The sequence below is a fragment of the Caretta caretta genome, chromosome 23, assembly GCF_965140235.1.
Source record: "Caretta caretta isolate rCarCar2 chromosome 23, rCarCar1.hap1, whole genome shotgun sequence".
Lineage (NCBI taxonomy): Eukaryota > Metazoa > Chordata > Testudines > Cheloniidae > Caretta > Caretta caretta.
In genome coordinates this window covers 649,968-677,618 of record NC_134228.1, presented here as the reverse complement: position 1 = coordinate 677,618, position 27,651 = coordinate 649,968, and the positions used below count along the sequence as shown (strand labels likewise).

The 27,651-nt window shown below is 50.4% G+C and overlaps 1 protein-coding gene across 3 annotated transcripts in view; it reads right to left on the bottom strand.

Moving 5' to 3' along the window:
* Nucleotides 1-278: 278 nt before the first annotated feature.
* Nucleotides 279-27,651, bottom strand: part of LOC125628124 (angiogenin-2-like) — a 240,871-nt gene continuing 213,498 nt past the window's right edge. Inside the window, exons 1-2 of one of the 3 annotated variants that reach the window (XM_075122464.1) lie at nt 17,672-17,807; nt 279-1,030 (exon numbers count right to left, since the gene is read on the bottom strand). In XM_075122464.1, coding sequence (XP_074978565.1) covers nt 528-1,001 — 474 coding nt within the window. In that variant the 5' untranslated portion in view covers nt 1,002-1,030; nt 17,672-17,807 and the 3' untranslated portion in view covers nt 279-527. Of the gene's footprint in view, nt 1,031-1,542; nt 1,591-17,671; nt 17,808-27,651 lie in introns of those variants that run through there. The other 2 variants (XM_075122463.1, XM_048832925.2) reach the window with 2 other exon arrangements.

Here is a 27,651-nt window from a genome sequence, read left to right as displayed (position 1 = left end):
ATCTGCAAATATTATAAGCATAATCTCCACTTCATTATCCAAGTCATTAATGAAAATATTGAATAGTACTGGACCCAGGACTGACCCCTGAGGGACCGCCCCTCGATATGCGGTTATAGCTCCCAGTTGGACAACCATTGATAACTACTCATTCGGTTTTCAGCGCTGTTAGGGCTCGGAAAGAGAGACAGAGAGCGACGTCTAATTTCTCTGCATCACGTCCCCAGAAACACACACCCAGCCCGTCTGCATTTGCATGAATGTATTTTATTGCAGGAAATAGGAAGAGAATCCAACTCAGCAACAGCTACCATGGCTCAGCCTGAGACAATCAATTCCCCACATCACCCAAAGCAATGCGAGAGAGGGTTGACTATACTGTGCAACGGGCACTAGGGGCAGCAGGGCGTGAGGGGGCATAAGGGGGGCTGTACTACATAACAGGCAGAGAAAATGAAGAGAACTCTGCACCAAGAGAGGCAGCAGCAGAATGCGAGGGAAACCGGAGTGGCCTCCTCATCACCCCGTCAGATCTGGCTCTCGGCGAAATGCACGGGGAACTTTTGCTCATTGCAGGCGATGACGATCATCCTGAAGTCAGCGGCAGCCTGGTATTTGCAGTTGTTAAGTGGTTTCCCTCCACGCCAGGTGCAGGTGGTGACCTGGAATCTATTGCGGCTCTGGCGCATGATCTGGCCACTCTTGGTTTCATAGTCCGTGCCTCCCTCGTCAGTGCAGACGGCTCTGATAGCTTTGCTGTTCGCGTGGATGAAGGTGTTCGGGTCCTTGCAGACTTTTTCCCCAGGATCTGGGTCCAACCTCCTCAATTCCTTCAACACGTAGTGCATTTGTTTGTTGCAGTACTTGTCGTTACGGCCTGTGGGATTCGCATCGACGTGCTGGAGGAGGAACTTCTGGTACTGATCTGCAGTAGCTGGTGCTCCCAACAGCACCAGTGCAGCAGCCAGCAGGAGCAGCACGGGGGTCCCTTTCAGAGCCATGGCTCCAGCCAGATGATCCTGAGGACACACTGAGAGACAAGAACAGAAGAGCTGCCAGACAGGGTCAGACCAAAGGTCCAGCTAGCCCAGTATCCTGTCTCTGACAGTGGCCCGTACCAGAGCTTCTGGCAGAGTGTACAAAACAGGGCAATTAAGGAGTGATCCACATGCATCTTCCACTCCCGGGTTCCGACAGTTGGAGGTTTAGGGACACCCAGAGTATGGGATTGTATCCCTTGGCTAATAGCCATTGATGGACCTATCCCCCATAAAATCTGATCCAAAGACCCCACTCCCCCTCACCCCAGAGCCACGAGAGGACTGAGAAGTCCTGAGTCCAGATCTCACCTACTCTTTCTTTCACCCTCTTGCTAAGATTCTGGTCTCAGCCCCCGCAGGGTCAATCCAGAGTCACCCCCTGGCTGAAGTGGGGTCAGGACTGGATTCTGCTCCCAGGCACCCTGGGGTCAATCCGCAGTGCCCTTCTTTCTGCATTTCCCGCCTGGCTGGGGTCTGTTAAGCAACAATGTTTTCAGCTTACCCAAGTCGTGGGGCTCCCGACAGAGGGATGGATCCAGCTGCCGACAGAGCTGAGAGTCCCTGAGTCTCCTTCCCCTTCAGTTGTCATTATATAGAGCCTGACCAGGCAGTGGGGGTGGGGCAGCTTCTCCCACTGAGGGCAGGGAGATAGAGGGGAAGCAGGCATGGGGCAGGGTCCTGTTATTGGAGTCCTGTGACACTGTGAACCCCACAGCCCCTGGTGAACCTGCCTTTGTAACCCTCAGCCCAACGCTATCCCTGAGCTGGGGAGAGAACCCTGGAGTCCTGACTCCCAACTGCCCCCGTTCTAACCCACTAGGTCCCACTCCCCTCCCCGAGCCAGGTTAGAACCCAGGAATCCTGGCTCCCAGCCCCTCTAACAACACAGTCCTGGTTGTTACAGGTTTCACCACTAATTGGGAACCCTGGGTACCCCATAACCACAAGCCCACAACCCCAGCCAGTCCCTCCCTGGGTTCCCTGCCCTCTCTTGGGTTTGTGTCCTGCCCACTGCTGGTGGGGGCTGGGAGCCAGGATTCCTGGGTTCTATCCCGGGCTCTGGGTGAGCAGTGGGGTCTAGTGTGTGTTTGTGAGGTTATGAGACAATGTCCGTTGGGGTCACTAGCTAATACCCCTCTGTGCGTGTACAGCATGTCCTCTCATTACGTGGCACGGCAGACAGCCCTGCTATAGTTCAGGTTAAAACCAGCTCTCTGATTTAAAGCTCAACTTTCCGAAGTGCTCTAAAATCCAGACGGTTACTCAACTTGTCTTGAAATTTGGTGTGGGTCATGGGAGTGTGGGAGGGCTAGCTAGCTAGGGTTAGTGACCCAAGTTTAGGGTCCTTTGAGAAAGGGGTTCCCCAGATACAGCCCCACCCCTGAACAAAACAGCCTGTCTTGAGGTGCCTAAATTTTCCAGCTTTGTTCAAAGATAGGACTCAAACCCAGGCCGTGATCATCACACCAGGGTCTCAGTACCCCACACCCCCAGAGGGCAGGCCACACACTAGCCCTTTGGAGGAACAAAATTGAGAACAATATGAGACAGAGAGTTTGGCTCTCACGATAGGCACCGAATACGCCTAACGCTCATGCCCCAAACAGATAATACTGAAATGTGCAGAGAGGACCAAGCTAGCCAGCCCTGCCGGGCTGGACCGCAATGCTTCCAGAGGGATTGGTGTGGACATGGCCGGACTGGCTGGGCCCAGGGGGCAGGCCAGGCTGGCTGGTTACACTGTTGGTGCTGGGTTTCTTCTGTGTCTTTTCCCCTGACCAGCCCGGACCCCACAGTTAACAACCAAGGAGGGGCTGGCTCCAGGGGCCGGATTCCCAGCCACCCCTCTCCACTGGCACTGGAAATGGGGCCCTGCCAGGCCCCCTCTGTGCTGGCTCCTGTCCCATTCACCCTGCAGTGTCCCCGGTCCTCACAGGCTTGGGGATTTGACACCCTCCACAGTCCAGGGGCAGGCCTAGATCTGGCCCTAATGGGGCTGCACACAACCCCGTCAGCCTGGACCGGCCCCAGCCCTATCCCGGGCAGGGAGCGAGGCCTGAGGGCCTGTCCCACGCTGCCCAGTCCCGCTGGCTTGCCGAGTGTCGGTTGGTGGTTAGGACGTTAGGGGACTCCTCCTTGCGGTCTGGGGCAGGTTGCTCTCCCCGTGACAGAGGGGGAAACCCTGCACGCAAAGGGGAAGTGTCACAACCCGGCTGGGGCAATGGGCTAACAGGTGGTGACTCCACTAACCGATGGGATGTGCAATGGCTGCTCGTTCCCCCTGTTAACCACCGTGCTCTGCTCCCATGTGCAGTGTCGTTGTGGTGTGGTGTGTTGTGGGGCGGCAGAGGAGGGAATGATCTCAGGTTAACAATGTGATGCAGCTGCAAAAAAGGCTAGTATCTTTCTGGGGTGTATTACCAGTAGTGTTGTATGCAAGTTTCGGGAGGGAATTGTCCTGCTCTACTTGGCACTGGTGAGGCCTCAGCTGGAGTCCTGTGACCAATTCTGGGTGCCGCACTTTAGGGAAGATGTGGACAAACTGGAGAGAGTCCAGAGGAGCAACAGAAATGATCAAAGGTTTAGAAAACCTGACCGGTGAGGGAAGGTTGAAAAAACGGGGCATGTTTAGTCATGAGAAAAGACGACTGAGGGGGCACCTGATCACAGTCTGCAAATATGTGAAGGGCTGTTAGAAAGAGGATGGGGATCAGTTGTTCTCCGTGTCCACTAAGGACAGGACAAGAAGTAATGGGCTTAATCTGCAGTAAGGGAGATGTAGGTTAGCTATTAGGAAAAACTTTCTAACACTCATGGTACTGAAGCTTTGCAACAGGCTTTCAGGGGAGGTCGCGGAGTCCACATCATTGGAAGATTTTAAAATCAAGTTTGACAAACCTCTGTCAGTAATGCACATGGGAACACATAATCCCAACTCTACATATGAAATGATGGGGTCTAAATTAGCTGTTACCACTCAAGAAAGAGATCTTGGAGTCATTGTGGATAATTCTCTGAAAACATCCACTCAATGTGCAGCGGCAGTCAAAAAAGCAAACAGGATGTTGGGAATCATTAGGAAAGGGGTAGATAGTAGGACAGAAAATATCATATTGCCTCTCTATAAATCCATGGTACGTCCACATCTTGAATACTGCGTGCGGATGTGGTCGCCCCACCTCAAAAAAGATACATTGGAATTGGAAAAGGTTCAGAAAAGAGCAACAGAAATGATTAGGGGTATAGAACAGCTTCCATATGAGGAGAGATTAATAAGACTGGGACTTTTCAACTTGGAAAAGAGACGATTAATGGGGGATATGCTAGAGGTCTATGAAATCATGACCGGTGTGGATAAAATAAATAAGGAAGTGTTATTTACTCCTTCTCATAACATAAGAACTAGGGTCACCCAATGAAATGAGTAAGTGGCGGGTTTAAAACAAAGAAAAGGAAGTGTTTTTCCACACAACACACAGTCAACCTGTGGAACGCTTTGCCAGAGGATGTTGTGACGGCCAAGACTATAACAGGGTTCTAAAAAGCACTAGATAAGTTCATGGAGGACAGGTCCACCAATGGCTATTAGCCAGCATGGGCAGGGATGGTGGCCCTAGCCTCTGTTTGCTAGAAGCTGGGAATGGACGACAGAGGATGGATCACTTGATGATTCCCTGTTCTGTTCATTCCCTCCAGGGCACCTGGCATTGGCCACTGTCAGGAGACAAGGTACTGGGCTAGATGGATCCTTGGTCTGACCCAGTAGGGGCATTCTTATGCTCTTATGTTATGTTCTTAAGACACCTCTTACTATTTAGTTTATACAAGAGAAGGGTATTATCGCCTTTAATCTCTCACTCTACGGCCTTTTTTTTTTCTAGACCACAAATCATCTCGACAGAGTTTCTCCTATTTGCTAACATCCTTTTTCAAATGTGGACACGGCACTGAACTCGGGGTCCAGTAATGAGCTCACTGCGAATACCTTATACAGAGGGCCGGCCTTAGGGAAAATTGGGTGAACTTGTATTTTGGCGCCCCTGATCCCCACTGCCTCCCCAGGCTCCCCACCCACCTCCGCATCGCCCTGGCCCCCGCTGCCTCCCTGGGCTCCCCACAAGGGTTGGCGGCCCGAGGGGAGGCTTGTGACAGGAGGGCAGCAGAGGGCTGTGGTGGCAGGGGAGCATGGTGACCTGAGAGCCCCGGAGAGGGGAGAGGGGACCAGAGGAGTTCAGCTAGAGTCTGTACACCCCCTGCTGCCCCTCGTGCCCATTATACAGTGTAGCCGCCCCTTCCCCACCCCACCCTCTGCTGCCACTGGTGCCCACCATACAGTGCCCAACACCACAGCAGTGCCCCCTTGCCGTGACACAGCACCTGGCCTCCATCCTGGGCTCCACCCCTCCCAGCCCTTTATACAGACTGAGCCAGTATCTTCACCCCTAGTCCACAGGTGTGGGAAATCGAGGCAGAGACGGGAACATGAGAGAGCCCACAACGCTCATTGCAGCCAATAGGAGAGGGAAATATTCCCAGAGAAGAGCCCCGTGACCCAGAGCTCTGAACTGGTACATCAGGGGTTATGAGTTCAATGCTTACTCAAGCCTGGGTGAATCATCTCGGGGAGGTTTCACCTTTCACTGATTTCCTATGCATGTGTTGGTGTCTATGCTGCCCTCTCAAAAGCCGAGCATCTATCACTCTGGCAGGAAAGCCGGGATACGGAGCACCCGTTTCTTTAGGGGAACGTGTAAGAACCCTGCAGCATCAAATATGGCATGATCTGCCCCCACATTAGGACTTAGCCTGATCTCTACTAGCTAGAGATTGGTTTAAAACAGGGGTGGGCAAACTACGTCTGGGGGGGGGCCGCATCTGGCCCTTCGGACATTTTAATCCTGCCCTCGTGCTCCCGCTCCAGCCAGGGAGCAGGGCTGGGGGCTTGCCCCACTCCACACGTGCCGTGGCTCCGCATGGGTCCCGGAAGCAGCAACATGTCCCCTCTCCAACTCCTATGTGTAGGGGCAGCCATGGGGCTCCGCCTGCTGCTCCCGCCCCAAGCGTGACCCCTACAGCTCCCATTGGCTGGGAATCGTGGCCAATGGGAGCTGCAGGGGCGGCGCCTGCGGATGGGGCAATGCGCAGAGCCACCTGGCTGTACCTCTGCATAGGAGCTGGAGAGAGGACATGCTGCTGCTTCCAGGAGCTTCTTGAAGTAAGCGCTGCCTGGAGCCTATACTCCTGACCCCCTCCCACTCCCCCAACCCCCTGCTCCAGCCCTGATCCGCCTCCCACCCTCCAAACCCCTCAGTCCTAGCCCACAGCACCCTCCTGTACCCGCAACCCCTCATCCCCAGCCCCTCCCCAGAGCCCGCACCCCCAGCCAGAACCATCCCCCCCCCCCGCACCCAACCCCCCTGCCTCAGCCTGGAGCCCCCTCCCATACCCACATGAGCATTCATGGCCTGCCATAAAATTTCCATACCCAGATGTGGCCCTTGGGCCAAAAAATTTGCCCACCCCTGGCTTAAAACTTGAAGTACAAGGTTTCATCCCTTCCAGTATTTGTTATCATAATTAATTGTAACTCTGTACATTACTGTTATCCATAGAAGTGTCCAGTTCCTTTCTGAATGTTGCTAAGTTGTTGGTCTCATCAATGTCCTGTGACAAGAAGTTTCACAGTCCAATTACACCTTGTGTGGAAACAAAGTATTTCCTTTTATCCATTTTCGATTTGCCACCTTCGGGTTTCAAAGAACATCCTCTTGTCCTTGTGTAATGAGACAGGGAGAAGAGAAGCTCCTGATCTCCCTTCACTAGACCAGTCTATATTTTATATTGACAGCTATACCAGATCTATGCATCTATCCATCCCTATAAATGCCCATCCATTCCTATAAATGCCCATCTATCCAGCCATCAATTTAAGTATCTACCCCTATAGATACAGACCATCAATCGGGCTCTGTTTAGTTTTGAGAAGAGAAGACTGAGGGGGGACCTGAGAACTGTCTTCAAATATATTAAGGGCTGTAAGAAAGAAGACTGTGATCAATTGTCCTCCATGTTCACTGAAGGTAGGACAAGAAGCAATAGGCTTAATCTGTAGCTTGGGAGGTTTAGGTTAGATATTAGGAAAAACTTTCTAACTCTCAGGGTAGTTGAGCTCCAAGGGAGGTTGTGGGATCCCTGTGACTGGAGGGGTTTAAGAACAGGTTGGACAAACACCTGTCAGGGATAGTCTAGGTTTCCTTGGTCCTGGCTCGGCGCAGGGGGCTGGACTTGATGACCCCTCACGGTCTTCTCCTGCCCTAAATTTCTATGATTCCTTGATCTGCTCCCTTCTCTTTGGTGTATAAACAGTCTCATAAACGCAGCCTTAAAAACAGGGCTGATTATTCTGCCTCATTTAGCCACTGAGCTGCCTGATATTACAGCTGCTGAACAGTGGCCAAGAGTCAGTTTGTAAGCAGAGGGCCATCATATGGCATCCCTTGCAAAGGAGAACGAGTGGGCATTGCTTTGTATCAGCACTCCTTACCATCTGCTTTGCCCTGGTTCTCAAGGTAATCTCCCTGCAGCCAGACACCTGGCCAGACAAATTTCTGGCTTGTGGGGGATCCAGGTGCTACAGTCACACAAATAATTAATTACAGTTCTCTCCCTCCCTTTGCATGGACCCATATCCTGAACACTTCACAAGCAGATTCTTTATTCCAGGAATTTCTTTTGCTTTCCTGCTTGTATCTACACGGCTGAAAACACCAAACGTTCTCCCTGAAACTTGAGTATTAGAAGCACCTAGACTCTCCAACTGGGCTTTAGTGTCAGGTGCTGTACATACATGGAAGGTATTGTCTACACAGCAAAAGATATGCACAGTCTAGCCTATCTGAGCTAGCTTGAACGCATCTTGTGTGGGTAACAATAGCAGTTGAAGACAGCACAGTGTGGGTGTCAAGCAGGCTCGCAAGCTGAGTATGTACCCAAGGTCCACGCTGAGGTTGTGTTACTCGCACTGTGGCCCTCACTGCTCTTGTTACCCAGGCTACCTCAGATAGGCTAGACCAGGGGCGGGCAAACTTTTTGGCCTGAGGGCTGCATCGGGTTTCCGAAATTGTATGGAGGGCCGGTTAGGGGAGGCTGTGCCTCCCCAAACAGCCAGATGTGGCCCGGTCCCTGCCCCCAATCTGACCCCCACTGCTTCTGGCCCCTTGATGGCCCACCCAGGACTCCTGCCCCTAACTACCCCCCGCTGCCTCATCCAACCCCTCCTCTCATTCCTGACTGCCCCCCCCGGGACCCTGCCCCATGCAACCATCCCTTCTCTCTGTCCCCTAACTGCCCCTGGAACCCCCGCCCCTGACTGCCCCCCACTGCCCCACCCAACCCCTCCTCTCCTTCCTGACTGCCCCCCCGAGACCCCTACCTCATCCACCCCTCCTGCTCCCTGTCCCCTGACCGCCCTGACCCCTATCCACACCCCTGCCCCCTGACCACCCCCTGAACTCCCCTGTCCTCTATCCGATCCCCCCAGCCCCCGCTCCCTGCCCCCTTACCGTGCTGCCTGGAGCACCAGTGGCTGGCAGCGCAGCTGCATCATGACAGGCAGCCAGGCCGTGCAACACAGAGCCCCTGGTCAGGCCGGGCTCTGCAGCCCCCGCCCAGAGCATGGCGCCAGCTGTGCAGCGAGGTGAGGCTGCAGGGGAGGGGGAACAGCAGGGGAGGGCTGGGGGCGAGCCTCCCAAGCCAGGAGCTCAGGGGCCAAGCAGGAGGGTCCCGCGGGCTGTAGTTTGCCCACCTCTGGGCTAGACAGTATGCAGCTTTTGCTGTATAGACATGCCCAGAGTGACACTCCCTGCCTTGGAGTGCTCACAGTCTAAATAGACCAGTTCCCCCCCATCCTTATTCCCATTTTACTGTTGGGAAACTGAGGCCCTTAGAGATGAAGTGAATTTCTCAAGGTCCCTCAGAAAGTCTGTGGGAGAGGCAGGAACTGAACCCCGATCTCCTGGGTCCCAGCCCAGTGCCTTCACCTGTTAAACCTTGACAACAATGCTGAGTAACACATTCTTGAAAGACAGTGTGATTCGTAACGTGCTGGTGGTTGTTCTGTTGCTGGGCGGCATTATTAGCATAATCCTCACTTTAATTATGGATCAATTTTTTATAAAACTTCGTATTTGTTCCCTTGAGAGATCTCGGCGTGTTGCCCTAGTTTTGTTGATGAACGATCTGATTTAGCAAGTGCTGTTCAGCTGAGCCTTAGACCTGCTCCAGAGCCACGTGGTGCGAGCTGCAGACATCCCTGAGCTGCCTGGACCCAAAGAACGCGGCAGGCAGAAAAACAAATTAAAAATGAAATTAAACAAGCAAATCAAGTAATTTGGTCCTCCAGGAGACACTGGGAACCGCCCCAACACATCCTAGTAACTAAATACGGAGTGATTTTTACTGCAGTGTGTGTTAAGGTAGCACCTGCAACCCCGCGACATGGCTCAGAGTCCCGTGGTGCTGGGTGCTGTGCAAACACAGGACAAAAAGACGGGTCCTGTTCCCAAAAGCTTAGCATCCGAGACAGCTGCAGTGCTGATGTCACTACCTATCATGCTGACCAAGACTGCCTCATTGGTTCCTGGTGCTCCCTCCCCTCCATCTGTCGGTATCCACTTGCTGTCTCTTGTCTCCTACTTACATTGCACTGAAAGTTAGAGATACCAGCTGGGGAGGCGGGGCTGGAAAACAGGCAGGACTTCCCTCTCTCCCATCTCCCCTCTGTTAGGCTCCCAGTTAACAATCAGACTGATTTACAGACCCATGTGTTTATGTCTCACGAGGCCTTCCCTACTCGTTCACGCAGGGGAGGTCTATGCTGCAGACAGGACTCTATGCCGACACAGCTTCTCAGCGGAGACACCGCTTGCACCCACAGGAAGAGTTTTTCTGTCGCTTTAGGGACACCACCTCCCTGAACAACAACAGCTATGCTGATAGACGCACTTGCCCACTGACATAGCAACATCTACACTGGGGGTGGGTTGGCATGTCAGGCAGGGGCCTGGCTTTTTCACACTGTGACCGATGTAGCCATGCAGAGCTGACTTTTCCATGTAGGCCCAAGCTCAGCACCCGCTGGGGCTGGGAAGCTGTCCTGGCTGGGATGTCACCGGTTGAGAGCCCCGTGTTCATTCTGTCCATCCCCAAACACTTCAGAGGATCCCACAGGGCTCTGCAGAGTCAGAGCTGGGAAGCGTGAGACTGTCTCGAATTGGAAGCCTTTGTGGTTCACGGTCTCCGGGCAATTTCGCCTTCATTTATAGCTCACCATAGTGTGGGGCATTTCCCGTGCAAAGACAGCTCATAGACTCAGATTTCAAGGTCACGAGGGACCACTCTCCATTGAGTCTCTGATCTCCTGCATAACACAGGCCAGAGGTTTTCACCCAGCAATTCCAACACCAGCGTGGCATGTAGAAAGAGATCCCCTATCTCGATTTAAAGACCCCAAGGGACAGAAAATCCACCCCGTCCCTTGGTAAGTTGTCCCAACGGTTAATTAACCATCTGCACCTCATCGCTAGCCTGAATTGGTCCATCTTTGGCTTCCATCTGTTGGATATCATTCTGCTTTTTCCTGCTAGATTAAAGAGCCCGCTGGTCTCAGAAATCTTCTCCCCACCTGGGTATTTCTAAAGCAGGATCAGCGCATTGCCAGCTGCACATTCCTTGTGGTGCATGAACTCTGGAAGAGTTTTCCTATCACAACTTCTGTACACGGAGGCCCAGCCCTGGGGTGATGAGTGCTTTAGAAATGCAGGTGGGTGGAAAAGCAGACAGATACACGTCCCTCATCGCCATCATAAGTATCTGGGTAAACAGAATAGAGGGTCCTGTTCTCAAAGGAGACCGTGACGTTGACGAGGATGATCTTTTTCTGGGCCTCGTCAGTGACGACCATGTCAGGTCGCAACTGGCTGTCGGTACTGGGGATGGCGCAGTTCATGGTGACCTCCCCCAGGAGCGGTGCGATGGCTTTCACCAGGCGGTTTACCAGGATGCGGTGCGATGGCTTTCACCAGGATGGTGTTGTGAGGCAGCTGCCAGGCTCTGGAGTGGGGCTTGCAGCTGCACAGGACATGGGGCAGGGTCTGCACAGGACATGGGGCAGGTAGCCGCACTTCCTGCAACGCTTGTCTTGGTTCCCGTGGCGGACAGCTCCGTTGAGCGGGACGCAGTTGAGCTGGGCGCAGTGGATGAACCGCCAGTCAGCGAAATGGGTGAAGTCGCCCCAGGCGAGGAAGTGGTTGCTGGCGTCCCACTTGCTGGTCAGTTCGAAGGCTTTACCCTGGTCCGGTTTACGCTTCAGGGTGTCCATGTACAGCAAGTGGATGGCTGCCTTCAGGGTCCTCTCCAGCATGCCCCTGGCACTCGGGGTGACGACGGTGTTGTCCTCAGACCTGATCTGCGGCACCAGGACTCCCAGCTCCTGGCGCTCCTCGCACCACTCCCAGCGGCAGCCGATGCACTTCCCCAGGCGACACGTGGTGTTGCGAGCGCGGGATCACAGTGAAACGATGTTGCTCCCGTCCCGTCTGAATTCGCCATCCAGGGAACCGCTCAGGAAGGTGGCGATGTCTTGGCTGGAGGGGGCTCTGCCGATCCTCTTCTTTGTCGTGTCATGGAGGGCGCTCGCCGCGATGTTCCGTACCATGGTGTCGGGACACGTCAGCAGGCGGAAGGCGCGGGTGATCACCGCGATGTCACACAGGTCGCCCCTGCGGGGGACATGGGCACCGCCGTGCCTGTGGGTGATGTAGATCAGCTCGTTGCTAGCTCTCTGGGGAAGGAACAGCCACACTAAAGTGAACCCGAGGCCAGCCCAGGTTGATCACTTTGGCAAAGCAGATCTTTCTGCTGAACACCAGGACAGAGTAGGCATGGCTATGCAAAGATGGTCTGCTCCTGAAGTCATTGCCCCCAATGCGTCACTAGATGTAAGGGGAGAGCTCATTCAGACCCTGCTTACAACCCAATAGTGAAATTCTCCCCTCTAGGGAGGGAAGATGAGGACTGCACAAGGAAGGCGTCCCACTCAAGCCTCTATCACTTTGTAGGGTCCTAGGTGCAACACCAGAGGAGTCCATTGCAATCATCTAGCCCCGTGGTTCTCACCAGGGGTACACGTACCCCAGGGGGTACACAGAGGTCTTCCAGGCGGTACATCAACTAATCTAGATATTGGCCTAGTTTTACAACAGGCTACATAAAAAGCCCTAGTGACGTCAGTACAAACTAAAATTTCATACAAACAACAACCTGTTTATACTGCTCTATATACTATCCACTGAAATGTAAGTACAATATTTATACTGCAGTCAATTTATTGTATAATTATATGTAACAATGAGAGCGTCAGCAATTGTTCAGTAACAGTGTATGACCTGTGACCCTGTTGTATTTTTCGGTCTGATTTTGTAAGCAGGTTGTTTTTAAGTGAGGTGGAACTTGGAGGTACACAAGGCAAATCAGACTCCTGAAGGGGGTACAGTAGTCTGGAAAGGTTGAGAGCCCCTGATCTAGCCTGACCAGTCCTGCATCACACAGGCCAGAAAAATCACACCAAGAATGAAGATTCCTACACCCAGCCCATAACTGCTTGTTGAACTAGAGCATGTCTTTTATAAGGAGACACCCAAACTTGATTTAAAGATTAAAGCAACAGGGAATTTATCAGCTCCCAGGGAAGTTGTCCCAAAGGTTAATTAACTTCACTGTTAGAAACTTGCACTTCATTTCTAATCTCAATTTTTCTGCCTTCAGCTTCCAGACATTGGAATTTGTCCAGCTTTTGTCTGCTAGATTACCGAGCCCTCTGGGGTCAGAAATGTCTTCCCCAGGTAGGTACTTTAGTGGGGCATAGAGTGTACAGGAGCGAATTTTCCCCCATGAGGTTGTGGCTCTGGAAAGTTACGTAGATGGAGAAGGGTGCTAAACCTTCCTGTCATTTGGCATCACCTTCATAGGTGATCTGCTGACATCCTGGCTGTGTCAGTCTGTATCCCAAAGGGAAGCAAAATGGTTCGCCTAGGGCTGGCTTTGGTAATGTTCTGAGTTGAGGCATCATTTATAAAAATCACTTTCCATAGCAAGTCGCAGATTGGGTCAAGAGACCTAGACACACACTTCATCCTCTTCTGTATCACAGCATCCTCTGTAAGGTCTTTGCTACAGATGCATCTTGCAACCAAGTTATGCAAGAACACGGCTGAGATGCAACTGCTCCTTAAATGGAAAGAGGACATTTACCCCAGGCGCGTCCGTACAAGGCAAATGTTCCAATCTGTTTTCATTTCAGCCCTGTTCCTCAGGCTGAAATGAAATCTGAATGGCTGGTCAGGTGGAATTGCTTCCTTAAATGCACTAGCTCCCTCCAGGGCAGCCTGGACCCTCGGCTCCCCAGATGGAGAGGCTGGTGACTCAGCCTTTTGACTGTCAGAATAATGAACGTTCTCTTTCTGCATGACACGTGGCCTTTGAGCTAGTGAGGAGTTAGCATCCCCAGTGCCTAGAGTTACTCCCGGCTCCCCTTCCCACCCCTTTAGTGCTGTCTTTTGACGGTAAAGTTCCAGGCACCTTTAGAAATGCGTTTGTTACTGTGTGCCCTCCTGCTTAGGCTGGGAAAGGCTGTTGGTTTTGCAGGATTCTATTTAATTGTCCTTCCTCTGAGTACCTGCCTCTTGCTGTCGTCTGCATTCCAAATTAGCTTCCACTGATCTCACAAGGGTGCTGGGAGGGTTTTAAAGAGGGGGGAATGAAATGTCCATGAAACCCTCCCTCATTTCCCAACCAACGAGCCAGCTGGTCAGAACTTTCTGAATTTTGAAATCTCTGATATTTTGAAGCTGAAACTTCAAAAATTTGGGGAAGGAAAATTTTTGAAGAAAAAAAAAATCTGCAAAGTTCTTTCCCCAATTTTCCATCACACTGGAGAGTTGCCCTAGACTGTGGTCCCTGGGTTTGGGAACTGGTCAAGGACTTGCGAGAGCTGGGTTCAGTTTCCTGCTCTGCTACAGACTCTCTGTGACAATGGACCACTTAGGGAAATGTTTTCCAAAGTGCCTAAGGCCTGAACAACGCTAGGAAGTTATAGTGAGACAGCTACCTCAGGCAGGGGTGTGATTTTTTTTACCAGCATAGCTGTACCAGTGCAGGGGTGCTTACATACGGCGATTGCAGGGAGCCAACTTGTATAGACTAGACAAGGCCTTAGGGATTTACGAACCTAAGTCCCATCTTCAAAAGTGGCTCGTAAGTTCCATTGACTTTCAATGACATTTAGACTCCTAAGTGTCCAAGTTAGGATTAAAGATTGTGAGGTATCTGATATTAGGGCATATAGGGTCATAAAAGTACCTATGGCCAGGTCTACTCAACAGACTTTTGCTGACAGTTACATCAGTCAGGGATCTGATGAGTAGAGCTGAGTGAATAATGGGTTTTTTGGCTTGGGGACAGAACCAAAATATCCAGTAAGTAAACATAAAAAATCCAGTTTAATTTGAACCAAAACCAATTTTAAAAAAATGTTCATTGAATAAAAGCAATTAATTTTGGATTGACCAAAACATTTTGGTCAACTCTAAACACATTTTTCCACCTGGTTTTTTTTTGTTTTGATTTGGCTGGTTTTGGGTAGTTCTCACCTTTTTGGTGTGTGACTTGTTTTATTGGCTAAATCTGAAAACGAAAGGCCATTTCATGAAGAAAAGTCATAATGAAATGTTTTGACTTTTTCAAAATGTATTTCCTCAGGCTCCTTTTGGCTGAAACAATTCATTGAATTGACTCAAATTCACAAACAGTTTCCGAGTCCTGAAAAAACGGATTTTTCAGAAAAATTTCTCCTTGCTGAAAAAGTTTTGCCCAGCTCTGGTGAGGAGGCGTGATTTGTGACCAGAGCCATGCCAGCAACCCCCCGTATAGACACATTTATACTGGCAAAAGGGCACTTTTGCCAGCATGACTTATTTCTCTTGGCCAGTCTGTAATCAGTTATATTGGGGAAAGTGCACTTTTGGCCAGGATAAGCTGTGTCCATTCTAGCAGAGTGAGTTGCCGGTATAGCACACTGGTATAGCTGCACCAGCAAAGCCCTTTGAGTATAGACCTGACCTTGGACAGGTGCCCTGTGGCAGCAGGGGAGGAGGGCATGTTGATATCTAGCCAAAACAGACTGTTTCACGGCTGTCACACAGGATGAGACTAGGCGAGCGCAGCCTGAGCGCTGATAAGCGTCTGCCTTGTCAAGAAAACTAGCTCAAGTTTTGCAATGAGACAAATCACTAGGAAAATTATTCAACTTATCTTTAATAACTCACTATGTCCAATGTTCCCAGTTAAATTGCTTTACACCTCATCAGCCCGTCTCACGAGGAAATGACAAAGCGCGAGATATCATGCAGGCAAAAGCCCAATTGTTGGAGCAGAAAATGATAATGCCAGCGCGACGGCAGCGAGAGTGGAGTAAATATTGATTTTCGTATATGAAAGAAAGAGATCTTTATGGACGGGGAAGTTTAAAAGAATAAGCCAGCCGTACACGCTCCTGCTCCAACTGATGTAACATTCCCACCAACCAAAAGATTTCCAGTGCAGAGTAAATAGCTCTCTGCAGCTACAGTAGCCACATGTGTTTGGCTGTTCGCAGGGCATTAGCAGGCCTAATATTTTGAGGCCCTGGTACCGCTGCATGCAGCAGGTCTCCATCAAATTGGGAACAGCACAGTTATTGGAAAAGGAAATATTACATAATGACGGGGCCCTTCTCAGGATGTGAAACAGCCTCCTCACCTGCACCCGGGTGAAAACCGGACTCCAGGAAACAAGGGTAAGGAGACATTAACAAACAATCCATGCAAAGGAAGGAGTGTTGAACACAGAAATCTGTGCAGCAGAAACCCTGGTGTTCAGAGAAAGCTGAGGTCAGACTAGGAATTCTTTATCTAGGTTATGGTCGTGTCTCTGCCCCGAGGTCTCAGCACATACACAGAGCAACCCTAATCAAGGCCCCGTCACACCGGGCACTGCACAGACCCAGAGTAACCGAGATTAGGGCCCCCTCGCACTGGGCGCGGCACATCCATGCAGCCTGATTATGCTTTGTATTAAAATGGCATCAAGAGGTTCCGACTCGGGATCAGAGCCTCCCTGGCCTGGGCGCTGGATACACACACATAGTGAAAAGAAACTATTTGCCCCAAAGGGCTTAAAATGTAAGTGAGCAATGAGGGAGAACAGGTGGAGGGGGGACACAAGGTACCAGTGGGAGGCAGCCCCCGCCCAGACAGCTGACAATCTAAATAGACAAGTGTTATTAACCCCATTCAACAGCTTTTGGTGGGGGAGAACGGTAGGGTCCAGGGAGATGAAGTGACTTGCTGAATTAGCCAGTGTCTAAAGTGCTAGCCCTGTGCCTGGAAGCAAGGCCTCCTAATAGCTTCAGCTGGAGTCAGTCACAGCCCTGGAGGATCAGCACCCAGAGCACTTTTATTTTCGTACTGAAATATGGGCTTAGCTGCCTGACATTAGCCTCAAAAGACTGAAGTGTTTTGCCCCTAGCTGCTTCACGCCACCGCAGCCCTCCACACACCTCTTCCTCTGCGGTGGGCACGAAACAATGAAATACAATCTAACATTCCGCAACACCAGACAGCCAGGGAAATTTCTGCCGTTCACCGGCCAGATAATTCAGTCTGCCCTCTCTTCCCCGCAGTGGATTCGCAGCAGGTGTCTGACAAGGAAGCGGTGCCTGCTGTAAAATGATCTGTCTCTGAACCACTGTTCCAAATACAATGCTCAGGAATTACTTCTGCGTTGCTGACCCAGATGCATTTGGCTGGGAACCGGTATTAACTCCATTAAAAGTCTACCTTACCTGCATACCACCTACGGCACTTCAACCCTGGCCCCTCTACGCAGGGGTGAATTTCATCAAAAGTGAGCAGAGCTAGACACCCCAAAGGGAGATCATTATTGTCTATCACTCAGATCCCATGGCATGCATCCGATGAAGTGAGCTGTAGCTCAGGAAAGCTTATGATCAAATAAATTTGTTAGTCTCTAAGGTGCCACAAGCACTCCTTTTCTTTTTGCGGATACAGACTAACATGGCTGCTACTCTGAAATCAGATCCCAATAGCGTCCATCTCATAGAATATCAGGGTTGGAAGGAACCTCAGGAGGTCATCTAGTCTAATCCCCCGCTCAAAGTAGGACCAATCCCCAATTTTTGCCCAAGATCCCTAAATGGCCCCCTTAAGGATTGAATTCATAACCCTGGGTTTAGCAGGCCAATGCTCAAACCACTGAGCCATCCCTCCCCGCATATCTCATGTGCTAAACACTTTCAAATCACAGAAGACACAGACCCTGCTCCAGGGAGTTTGCCATCAGAAAAAGATCAGCTGAGTGAGCAGGTTTTGTTGTCATGCTGTTATTTTCCTGAGTACAGTAGAGTAAGAAATTGTGGTATCCATGTCTGAGCATCCTTGAATGGCTGAAAATGTATTTCCTTCTGAGGTTAATTAATAGCACAGGGTAACATTTACACTACTACAGAAGTTCCCTACCTTTTTAATAAGACTGAAAAAATGCCTGCCAGGCTTTATCCCAGGCTGTGGTGCTGGACTCTCCCATCCATAGAAGGGCTGGAAAGTCAGGCCGCCTGATTTAATGGCTCCCTGGGCGAAAAGCAGGTATCCCCAAGAGCTTTCTTTTGCAGAGGATAAATAATGAAGGACTTTCAGCTTTCTGGGAAATGAAACTGACGGAAAGGAAATGTTCCTGGTGACCTAATTTAGAGCCCCCAGTGGAAACCTTTTTCAGCATGGGCTACCTACAGGGCACTGACCCTTTACTGTTCGGCAGGTCTCTGCAAACAGAGCCTACGGCATTTGCTTTGGTGGAACAAGACGAGAAGCATGCTTGGCATGAAGTTTGCCCTTGGCCTCCAGAACTGAAATTCTCTGGCAGAGTTGGCTACCCAGAAACTTAGGGAAATGTTACGCTTTCTTGCCTTTCACATGGCTGCAATTGCAGCCCTTCTGCCAGGGGTGTTGGCAGCATACTTTCTAGGGCTTTTTCTAAACCTTAAATAACCGGGTCTCGAGCCCCCACCCAATAACCTGGGGAAAGCCCCCTCCCTCCCCACACACACACTCTGTGCAGCCTGGGTAGGTGATTTATTCCCCCCTTGCAAGCACAGGGACCAGGGGGTTTCTAAACCAGAGAACTTTATTGGGGAAAGGAAAGGGAAAGAATAAGGGAAACTTGTGTTAACCGTAACAACTTAACAATTTCTACCACTGCTACCGTAAGCTGCACAAATCACCATCCCCCCACAGCTACCCTCATGATGAGCCACGAGTGGGTGACACAGTTAGTTGGTCAGGAAGTCCCAAGGAGAACCTAGGTCCAGACTGTCTCGGGAGCTGCACTGCTGTGACATTCGGCTTTGATGCTGGATCATAGAGGCCGCATCAGAGTGCAGAGGCAGATGGAAATAGTAGCTCCAGGTCTGTTCTCCCAGTGACAGAAACAGCTGCTCCATCTGCTCCGCTCTCATGAACGCCACCACTCAGCACCGTTAACCGGCCAAACCGCTGAGTCGCTCTGTCTTTTTGGCTGTAATTGGTCGTTCTCGCTCAGGGGCTGTCAGCGGGTTGGAGTTGCTCCTCTGCTCTGTGTGTAGGACTCACCTGCATCAGGTAGCCTCTTTCCCCTCACAGGATACAGCTGCTCCTGTCACGTCAGCTCTTTTAAAAGGGGATCAATAATATAAGGGGCCCTGTACTCAGGTTTCCCTGCCCAGCAAACTATTCCCTGCAATAGGTCACAATTGTGTCATTGCTTCTTCTAAAATGTGGGTTTGGGCCAGGGCCTCTGCTCGGCTGTGGCAAACAGAAGTGGTTATCAGGGTGACCCAGCAGGGATCATAGAATCACAGAATATTAGGGTTGGAAGGGACCTCAGGAGGTCATCTAGTCCAACCCCCTGCTCAAAAGCAGGACCCATCCCCAATTAAATCATCCCAGCCAGGGCTTTGTCAAGCCTGACCTTAACAAGCCTGACCAGGCAGCTCCCAACGGGACAAGCTCCAAAATATTGGCCCCAAGTGCAAAACTTAGCCAGATTATCCCCCTGTGTTCCCAAATTTCCCACAGCTGGTCTGTAAATGCAGTGAATCCCTGCTCACTCAGCTCCCCTTGCTCCCTAGCAAATAGCTCCCTCCCTTGTCCCTTAGGCCTCAGGCCTACACAGTTAAAATGTAAAGCCTGTGGGTTGTCAGCGCCCAGAGTGCAAAACTCAGGAGTCAGGCCCCAAAGAGTCGTGAAACTGGCTTAAAAATTCATGAGATTAAAAATAAATAAATAAAGTGACTGCTGGGTTTTTTGAGCTTTTTAAAGATTGCGTTTTCCAACTTTTCTCTGCAGCTGTGAGAGCCAGAGCCAGACGGAAAGGGCTTCTCTCACGGCACAAGACTCCAGGAGCCGGGGCTGTCAGAACCCACCACCACCACAATATTCACAATGAAGCTGGAAAGTCCCTCAAATGAAAGAGAGCCCCGGAGCTGTGATCAGCTTCACCTGTGGCTAGTTACCAGCCTCCCAGATGGTGGGGGTGGGTTTGGGCTGGGGCTGGTGGCTAGGTCAGGGATCCAAGCAGCAAAGTCGTTAGCAGATGGTGCTTCCTGTAAGAGGGTTTTACAGGGCATCTGGGCTGTTTGCAGTCATCTGGGGATGAGGCCTAAGAAATAGCTAGACAGGGCTGAGGGGAGACTAGGGCTAGGAAGGGAAGGCCTGGGAGAGGCCCCATGTCTGGAGTAGGCCCAGCAGAGATCCTCTGCTCAGAGGGAACGGGGGAGCTGGGCCTTGATACAAGGATTCTGTGTCCTGGGTGTGAGGGGTGGATATTATGGTTTGTCCCTGGGGCCGAACCCTCGACTAGCGCTGGAATTAGCCAATCCGAGAGCGAGAGACTGAAATCTCTGGAGCTGGAAGAGCAGAAACTGAGGCACGGGGCAGCAGGTACCAGGGCGACCGCGTCACGGGATTGAGACGTTAACTGGAAATATTCTAACCCCTCTTGGGGGTGAGGGGAGCCTGGATTTTGTTTCCTATTTGTGAACAAATGATTTCCACACAAGTAACCAAAAATGGCTGAATTTTGAACTGTGACCCGTGAACAGGGACAGTAAAAGAACTAGCTGAGTGGGGTGTTTGTGTGGATAACAACAATGCCCAGAGTTTCAGTCTGAAAAGAGTAGGAGGTAATAAAACCTCCTGCCTCAGGGATTAAGCCTCTCTTCCGCTTTTAGGGTGAGATCTTCCCGGGGGCACCGTAGTGCTGGGACTAGGGGGGCTGCCGCACCCCCTGGCTTGAAGTGGTTTCCGTCACATACAGGCTTTACAGTTTGGTCCAATGGCTCTCAGCTCCCCTACACGGTTCACACTGTTCCAGCCCCCCTGGGGGGCAGGTGGCCTGACCTCTGCCCGTTGTGGGGCTTCTAGAACCTTCCCCAGAAGCAGCTGCTGACTCGAGGGACGTCCAGCCGGGCGATGCCCAGCGTCTCTCTCTCGCATTTAACAGGTGGCTCCTGGAGGCAGCCCAGAGACCTGGACCTGGTGACTAGGGGCCCCATTCACAGGTGGGCCACCCTCTGAAAGCCAGGCTCCCAAACAACGCTTGAAGGGCTGCCAGTGGCCCAAGACGCTGCAACAGAGCGTTACGGCGGCGAGAAAGCGAAGCATGAGACGGACTCCCTTTGTGTCCTGCTGTCAGCCCCCTCCGCGTCCTGGCAGAGGTGAGTGCTCCTGGCGTGTCGGACACTTGAGCCTGTGAGTTGCCTTCTTCTCTTCCTCGCACTAATCCCCAAAACCCTCTCAACCCACCCTCCGGCCCTCGTGCAGCCCGGAGCAGGGTGCTCCTTGGGGTATCTGGAGCCTCATGTTTTTATGCCGACTTCAAACCAGTGTGGCAGGCCCATCTGCCAGCGCTATGTCCACAGACTCTCGCCTTCGCTCGCTTTTCCCAGCTTGACCATTCGTGGCTTTCATGCTGGGCAGCTCTTGGTATAAGATTTTCATAGACGGTTTTCTCTCCGGCGCCTCTGGAGGCTGGTCTGGGAATGGTCCATTAGCTTTAAATACCCTGGGAGTGACGGCTTATAGTAGCCTAGACTTGTACCGCTTTTTTCCCTCATTAATATGATTAACGTTCCTGTGGGGCTCTGGCTGAGAGCTGGGCCTGCACGCACACACAGGGAGAGAGGAATGCAAGGAGTCCTCTCCCCGTTTTACCGCTAGTGAACTGAGATCCAGAGGAGTAGGGCCTGATCTTCCATCAGCGTACATAATGCCACCTTCTTCCCTTCCAGGGGAGGGTGGGGGAGTCTTTGGGATCTTTTGGGTTTCGCTAGGATACGCTGGGGCGGCTTTTGACGGTAACTTTTGACATAATGGACCCTTTCTACTCTGTCCAAAGAGCCAAGTTGTGTCCAAAAAAGCCAAACTAGACCAGGAAAAAGCCCCACATTTCCGCAGAGATTGCTGTCCAGCTCTACCCCTGTACGCTTCGCGGTTTCAGTTCCAGGGGTTGTTCTCTGTCTGCTGGAAGTGTGGCCGGGTCAGTGGCTTACAGAGGAGGAGTTTTTTCCCGTGTACGGCCTCCCGCTCTCTCCAGACTGTGTCATGCCTTCACTTAGGTCCCTTGCGCTGTGGGAGTCAGTGCGTTTAATCTAATTAATCATAGGCTGGAGGGCAGCAGGAGAGGAGACGTGTTGGCTCTCCAGGACTTGTGGTTAATATTTTGACCTATGTAATGAGCATATGACACACACTCTTCCCTGGGGATGCTCGGGGGCTGGGGGGAGAGATTAATCTCTCTTCAGTGAGAAGTTACACAGAGAGGTAATACGACGCCAACGTCTCCGTTTCCCTTGCTTGCCACTAGCTCCAGCCACTTGTGCCATGGCTGATTTTTTCCAGCTTCCAACTGGCACCCAGTTCCGACCTCTCTCTGCAGTTTGTGTCAGTAAATCTGATGGGGCAAGGCAGGGCTGGGGGGAAATCCACGTAGGAGGCGCACAGGAGTATCCCTTCCCTGTAAGCAATGCCATGAGATTGCAATAAGTGGGTTTCCTGTTGCAGGCTGGGAAAGTGGAAAAGACAGTTGGGGTCTCTAGGCTGTACAGTAAGTCTGTTAATAAACAACGTGTAAAGTAAGCTCATCAGGAACCAAACCAAACCTGCCGGGGCTCTGTGATGCTTCTCAGTCGCTTTAGCTGGTCAGAGAGGCTCGGGGGAGAGAGATTCTCTGTGTTTGAGACTTTCTGATTTTTTTTTCCCCCCTCCAAATTGCTTTGAGACTAGACAGTGGGATCATCCCTTCAAAAGGGTGTCTCAGGAATTATGTACTGTGATTGGTGTTTGAAACCAAGGATCAGTCAGGAGCTGCTTAATTCTTAGCAGCAGCTAATCACCTTCCAGAGAATTTTTTTTTTTTAATTTGAAATCAGCCAAATTAAATTTGAGGATTGAATGGGGCTATTACGTTGTGCACTGTGGTTATCCTCTTAAAGGCTTAGCACGGGGGATGCGCAGGCCAATTAAGTCAAGCAGCATGTGGCACAGTCATACTGCCATACTGGTCAGACCAATGGTCCGTCTATCCTGGCAGTGGCCAGTATCAGAGCTTCAGGGGGAGTGTACAAAACAGGGTGATTTTGGAGAGATCCACCCTGTCTTCCCCTCCTGGCTTCTGGCAGTCAGACGTTTAGGGTCGCCTTGAGCATGAGCTTACATCCCTTCGGTAATAGCCTTTGGTAGACCCGTCCTCCACAAACTTAATCTAGTTCTGGTTTTGAATCCAGCATCACCAGGGTACATTTAGCCCAGCTCTGATGTCCTGCGGCTGTTCCTGTTCCTATGTGGTGTGTGCATGCTATGGTGCTTCCTATGAGCTTGATTCAAATTAAATGCTTTTCTAGAAGTTACTAAAGTTAGACACCTTTAAATCACTTGGATGCAAGTTATCTGCAGGTCCAGATAACTTGCATCAAAGAGTTTTAAAAGAGCTGGCTGAGGAGCCTGCTGGATAATTAGTGTTGATTTTCAATAAGTCTTGGAGCATTGGGGAAGTTCCAGAAGACTGGAAGAAAGCTAATGTTGTGCCAGTTTTTAAAAAGGGTAAAGGGGATGACCTGGGTAATTATAGGCCTGCTAGCTTGACACTGATCCCAGGCAAGAGAAGGGAGTGGCGGATACAGGACTCTATTAATAAAGAATTAAAGGGGGGGGTGTAATGTGATTAATGCAAATGTGGGTTTATGGAAAATAGATCCTGTCAAACTGACTAGATACCTTTTTAAAAAAATCAGATTACAAATGAAATAAAGGTAATGGTTTTGATGTAATATCCTTTTGCCTTCTGAAGGCGTTTGACTTGATACCACATGACATATTGATTTAATTCCCCCACCCCCGAACGATATAAAATTAACCTGGGACGCATTAAGTGGATTAAAAACTGGCTGATAGGTCTCAAAATGCAACTGTAAATAGGGAATCACCGTCAGGCAGGACTGTTTCCAGTGGGGTCTCTCAGAGATCGGTTCTTGTCTTATGCTATTTAACATTTTTATCTATGGTTTGGAAGAAAAACCATAAAATCATCACTGATAAAGTTTGCAGATGACCCAAAAATTGGGAGAGTAGGAAATAATGAAGGGAACAGGTCACTGATTCAGAGCAATCTGGATCGCTTGGTACACTGGGCACAAGCAAACAAGATGCGTTTTATTATGACTAAATGTAAATGAATACATCTCGGAACAGAGAATGTTGGCTATACTTACATGGTGTGGCATTTTGTCCTGGGAAGCACTGACTCTTAAAAAAAATTGGGGATCGTGGTGGATAATCAGCTGAACATGAGTTCCCAGAGCAACACTGTGGACTAAAGAGCTAATGCCATGCTGTGAGAGACTGACAGTCCAACCAAGTGAAGAAGACATCTTCCTTAAAAGGAAAAGTCTTTGCTCTGGTCACTGTTCCCAAGGGGGCTTTTAAATACCATTTGTCGCTGAACTCTTCCTGAAGCAGTGTGGCCCATAATTCATAATGGGGACATGTCAGCAGCTCGTAGCTCCGCTTTGCGCACACTTCCCTTCCAAGTCTGTCTCGTTAGCACATGTCTAATGAGGAGGAGGAAAACGAAAATGGGCAAATCAGTCTAGTTTGTATCTGCTCAATGAGGAGTCACAGATGGAAGGGGAGAGATGACACACGGTATCTGTGAAAATCAGTCTGACCTTTATCCATGCCACTGCTGTATGCGTGTCTCTCTCTCTCTCTCCCCCCCCCCCCCCGCCCCCTTCGCTTTTGTTCTGTTTCATTTAAATTCATGTTCTCAGGGTTTTTGATACATAAAAGAGAACAGAAATGTCTGAGCAGCTGTCTGGACGTACAAGGTGTTTAAAAGTCCCAAGCGCCTTTGTGTTTAGCTTCCTACGGGTGAAATTCACCCCTGTGCAAAGGCTCTTCACAAGATGAGCTGGAGGGCTTGTCTAAACAAACAAGTTGCACTAGCTGAATTTAGCGTGACTTTTCGCTTTTTTTAAATGACTTAGTTAAGCTGATGTAAACCCCTGTGTGGACATTTATATTGTTTTAAACGTGGATTTACATTGGTTCAACTGACGCCTGTACATAAGCCAGATTTCAAACCAATGAACGCCAAAACAAAGTTGCACCAGTTTAATTACATTGGTTTAAAGTAACTCTTTAGTTAAACCACCTAACTTTCAGCGTAGACCATGTCTTGGTCATTTCATATAGGTGTCCAGATCATGCCACAAGCATCACTGCTCCTGATAACCTTTCCTGACAGTCTGTCTACTGAAGGGGCTATGGAGATGTGTAGACTGAGGTTTGGCTGTCCCAGTTCCCCTTGAAATGAAAGGGGAAACTGGAATCAGACATGCAAAAAACCCCTATGAGACTCTGGGAACCTGGGGTATAATGTCCTCCTAGTCTTCATCTTAACCATTTCCTCTGTGCAAAGAACTGGAAGGTTCAGAAAACCTTGCCCAAAATTTTTTAAACCCAAGGGCCTAAAGTTAGGTTCCTACATATCCATGCCCCAACTTTCAAATATGCCCAGCAACTGCAGCTGTCCTTGACATCCGTTGGATTTTACACTGTTGCCAGCCCTTGTGAGAGTTGAAGGGTTTTCTTAAAGCTGCAGTTCCTGCAGCCCGGGGATTATGGGAGAATCTTACTCTTCGGGGTTTTTCAGAATGAAAGCCACGCCTCTAGCACTTGTGTTTCTGGAAAAAGCTGGAAAATGTGACTTCTAATGGCTGCTACAGCAGAAGGGGATAAAACCGTCCCAACAAATAATCCCAAACTTTTTCTCATCATTCCCTTATTCAAAACTAGTCTGGTGCCTTCGTTGTTTTGGGGCACTGACTCATGGCTTTTGAACACGTGAATTTGTGAGTGCTTTCCATTGTAGAAGAATTGGGCCACTTCTGTGTAAAGGCCTAAGTGTGGATTCAGGAAGAACTTCACTGCTTAGGTACCCAGGTTTGAAAATGTGCAGGATGCAAAAGCAAAGGGGTTGGTTAGGGATGGAGTTTTACAGTGTACCATTGACGTATTTCTCTCTTTTTGTGTGTGTGCCTGGTTTAATGTAATAGAAGGGAGGTTGGAGTTGTCCTCTCTTAACTCCATTTAAACACTTCTATCTCTGCTTGTACATGGCTTGCATACAAATTCCCTCCTCTATGCCTGATAATCAGTCATTTTGTGATGAATGTCCAAATAGATCCATCATTTTTGCGCTGCTCCCTCTCGGGAGACTTTCCCTTTCTTTCTTTATCAGTTTCTGTTCCCTTCAGGATATGTTCTTGGTTTTCTTTTCCCCTCCAAGCCCAGCAGTTCCCAGGCGATAGCAGCAAAAGGCCACTCGAGCCCCGGAAGCACCAGGAAATAATTAGATTGGGTACACGAGAAGGGTCTTGTGTAGAGGAATGGCTGTTCATTCATGCCATTTGCCACTCTCTAATTGGGGCGTAGCTGCCAGTGACAGCTCTCATCTCCTGTCACTGACAGAATGAGACCTTCTGGCTATGAAACAGAGTAAGCCTATTCCTTGGGACAGAAGGGTTTCCCTTGACGTGGTGCTTCAGTAAGGAAGGATTCAACCTCTTTCCTTCTAGGCCAGCCTTAATGCTGTGTCATGCCACCCAATAGAATAACTTGGGTCTCTCTCATCCAGGAGCTGAAAGAAACAGCACACTTGGAATCAGACTGGTCCTGGGGAGAGACAGGGGACTGCCGCTAAAGCGTTCCCTAGGCCTGGTAGGACTTATGTCCTGCTTCAGCCCTCTGGGCTGGTCCCACTTCCCAGGCATGAATTTCGAACTCAAGTGCCCCTGAGTCACAAGTGTCCCGCACTCCTGCTGCTGGCTTATAGTGCACAATGAGCTGTGGGTTTTGGGGGGTGAGAGCACGGCTATATCCTATGCATGAATGTGAGGGGCCGCACGGCCGTTCTAGGGTGTTGTGCTGATCACCAACACGCAAGCTTCCCCCTCCTAGGTGAGAGAGAAACTTTAGCACAGGGTTACAAAGATGCAAAGGAAGTCTTGTGGCCTTGGGAGATCTGGGGTCAATTCCTAGTTCTCCCCGCGTACGTTTGCCCTGCATTGTAAACTGGGTCTGAGAGAGCCAGGCTTGTTTCCAAGTCCACACTCGAGTATCCACATTGCATTGTAAACCTGGGTTTGCAATGACTGGACCTGGATCTCCTATTGCATCCATACTGCTCTATGCAGACCTTTGGACTCGCATCTGTGGCTTTAGTTGGGTCCACACTGCAAAATTACAGGGTTTGGACCCGAGTCACAGTGGGATTCATGTTCTGACCTCCCCACCCCACTTCGCAAGGTCCTAGGACCCAGGTCCTGAGTGTTTGCTCACCTGAGTCAGACTGATTTGTGTGTGGACAGAAGGGGAGCTTGGGCTCAAAGCACAGTGTAGATGTATCCTCTGTGATCTGGGGCAAGTCACTTCCCTGTGTTTAACTAAGTTCTCCAGCTGTGAAATGGGGATAACGAGTTGGGAGTATCGAGAACTAACTCACTAATGTGCACAGGCTGATCAGCTCTTGGAGTGATGGGGGCAGATATTATCCCAGTAGCACCTGGAGGCCTCCGCTGTGATCAGGGCCCCATCTTGCTGCAGGCTGCACAGACGTACAGCAAGAGAGAGTCCTGGCCGCAAAGAGCTTATGGGATGGTTGCTCTCCTGGCTGAAACACTGACTGAACTGGCTGCAGCTTGGACTAAAGGGCCAGGACTCCCTAACTGGGGCTGGAACAGTCTCGTCTCCTCTGCAGATCTGGCACAGAAGGAAATACACTGGGGTGTCTGTCTGTCTGTGAGTGTGCCAATCAACAACCCATGCAGAGCAGGAGAATGGAAGGTTTATTATCCTGAGCCCTGGAGTGACTCTTTCAAGGTCACAAAGGGAATCTGGGAACTGAG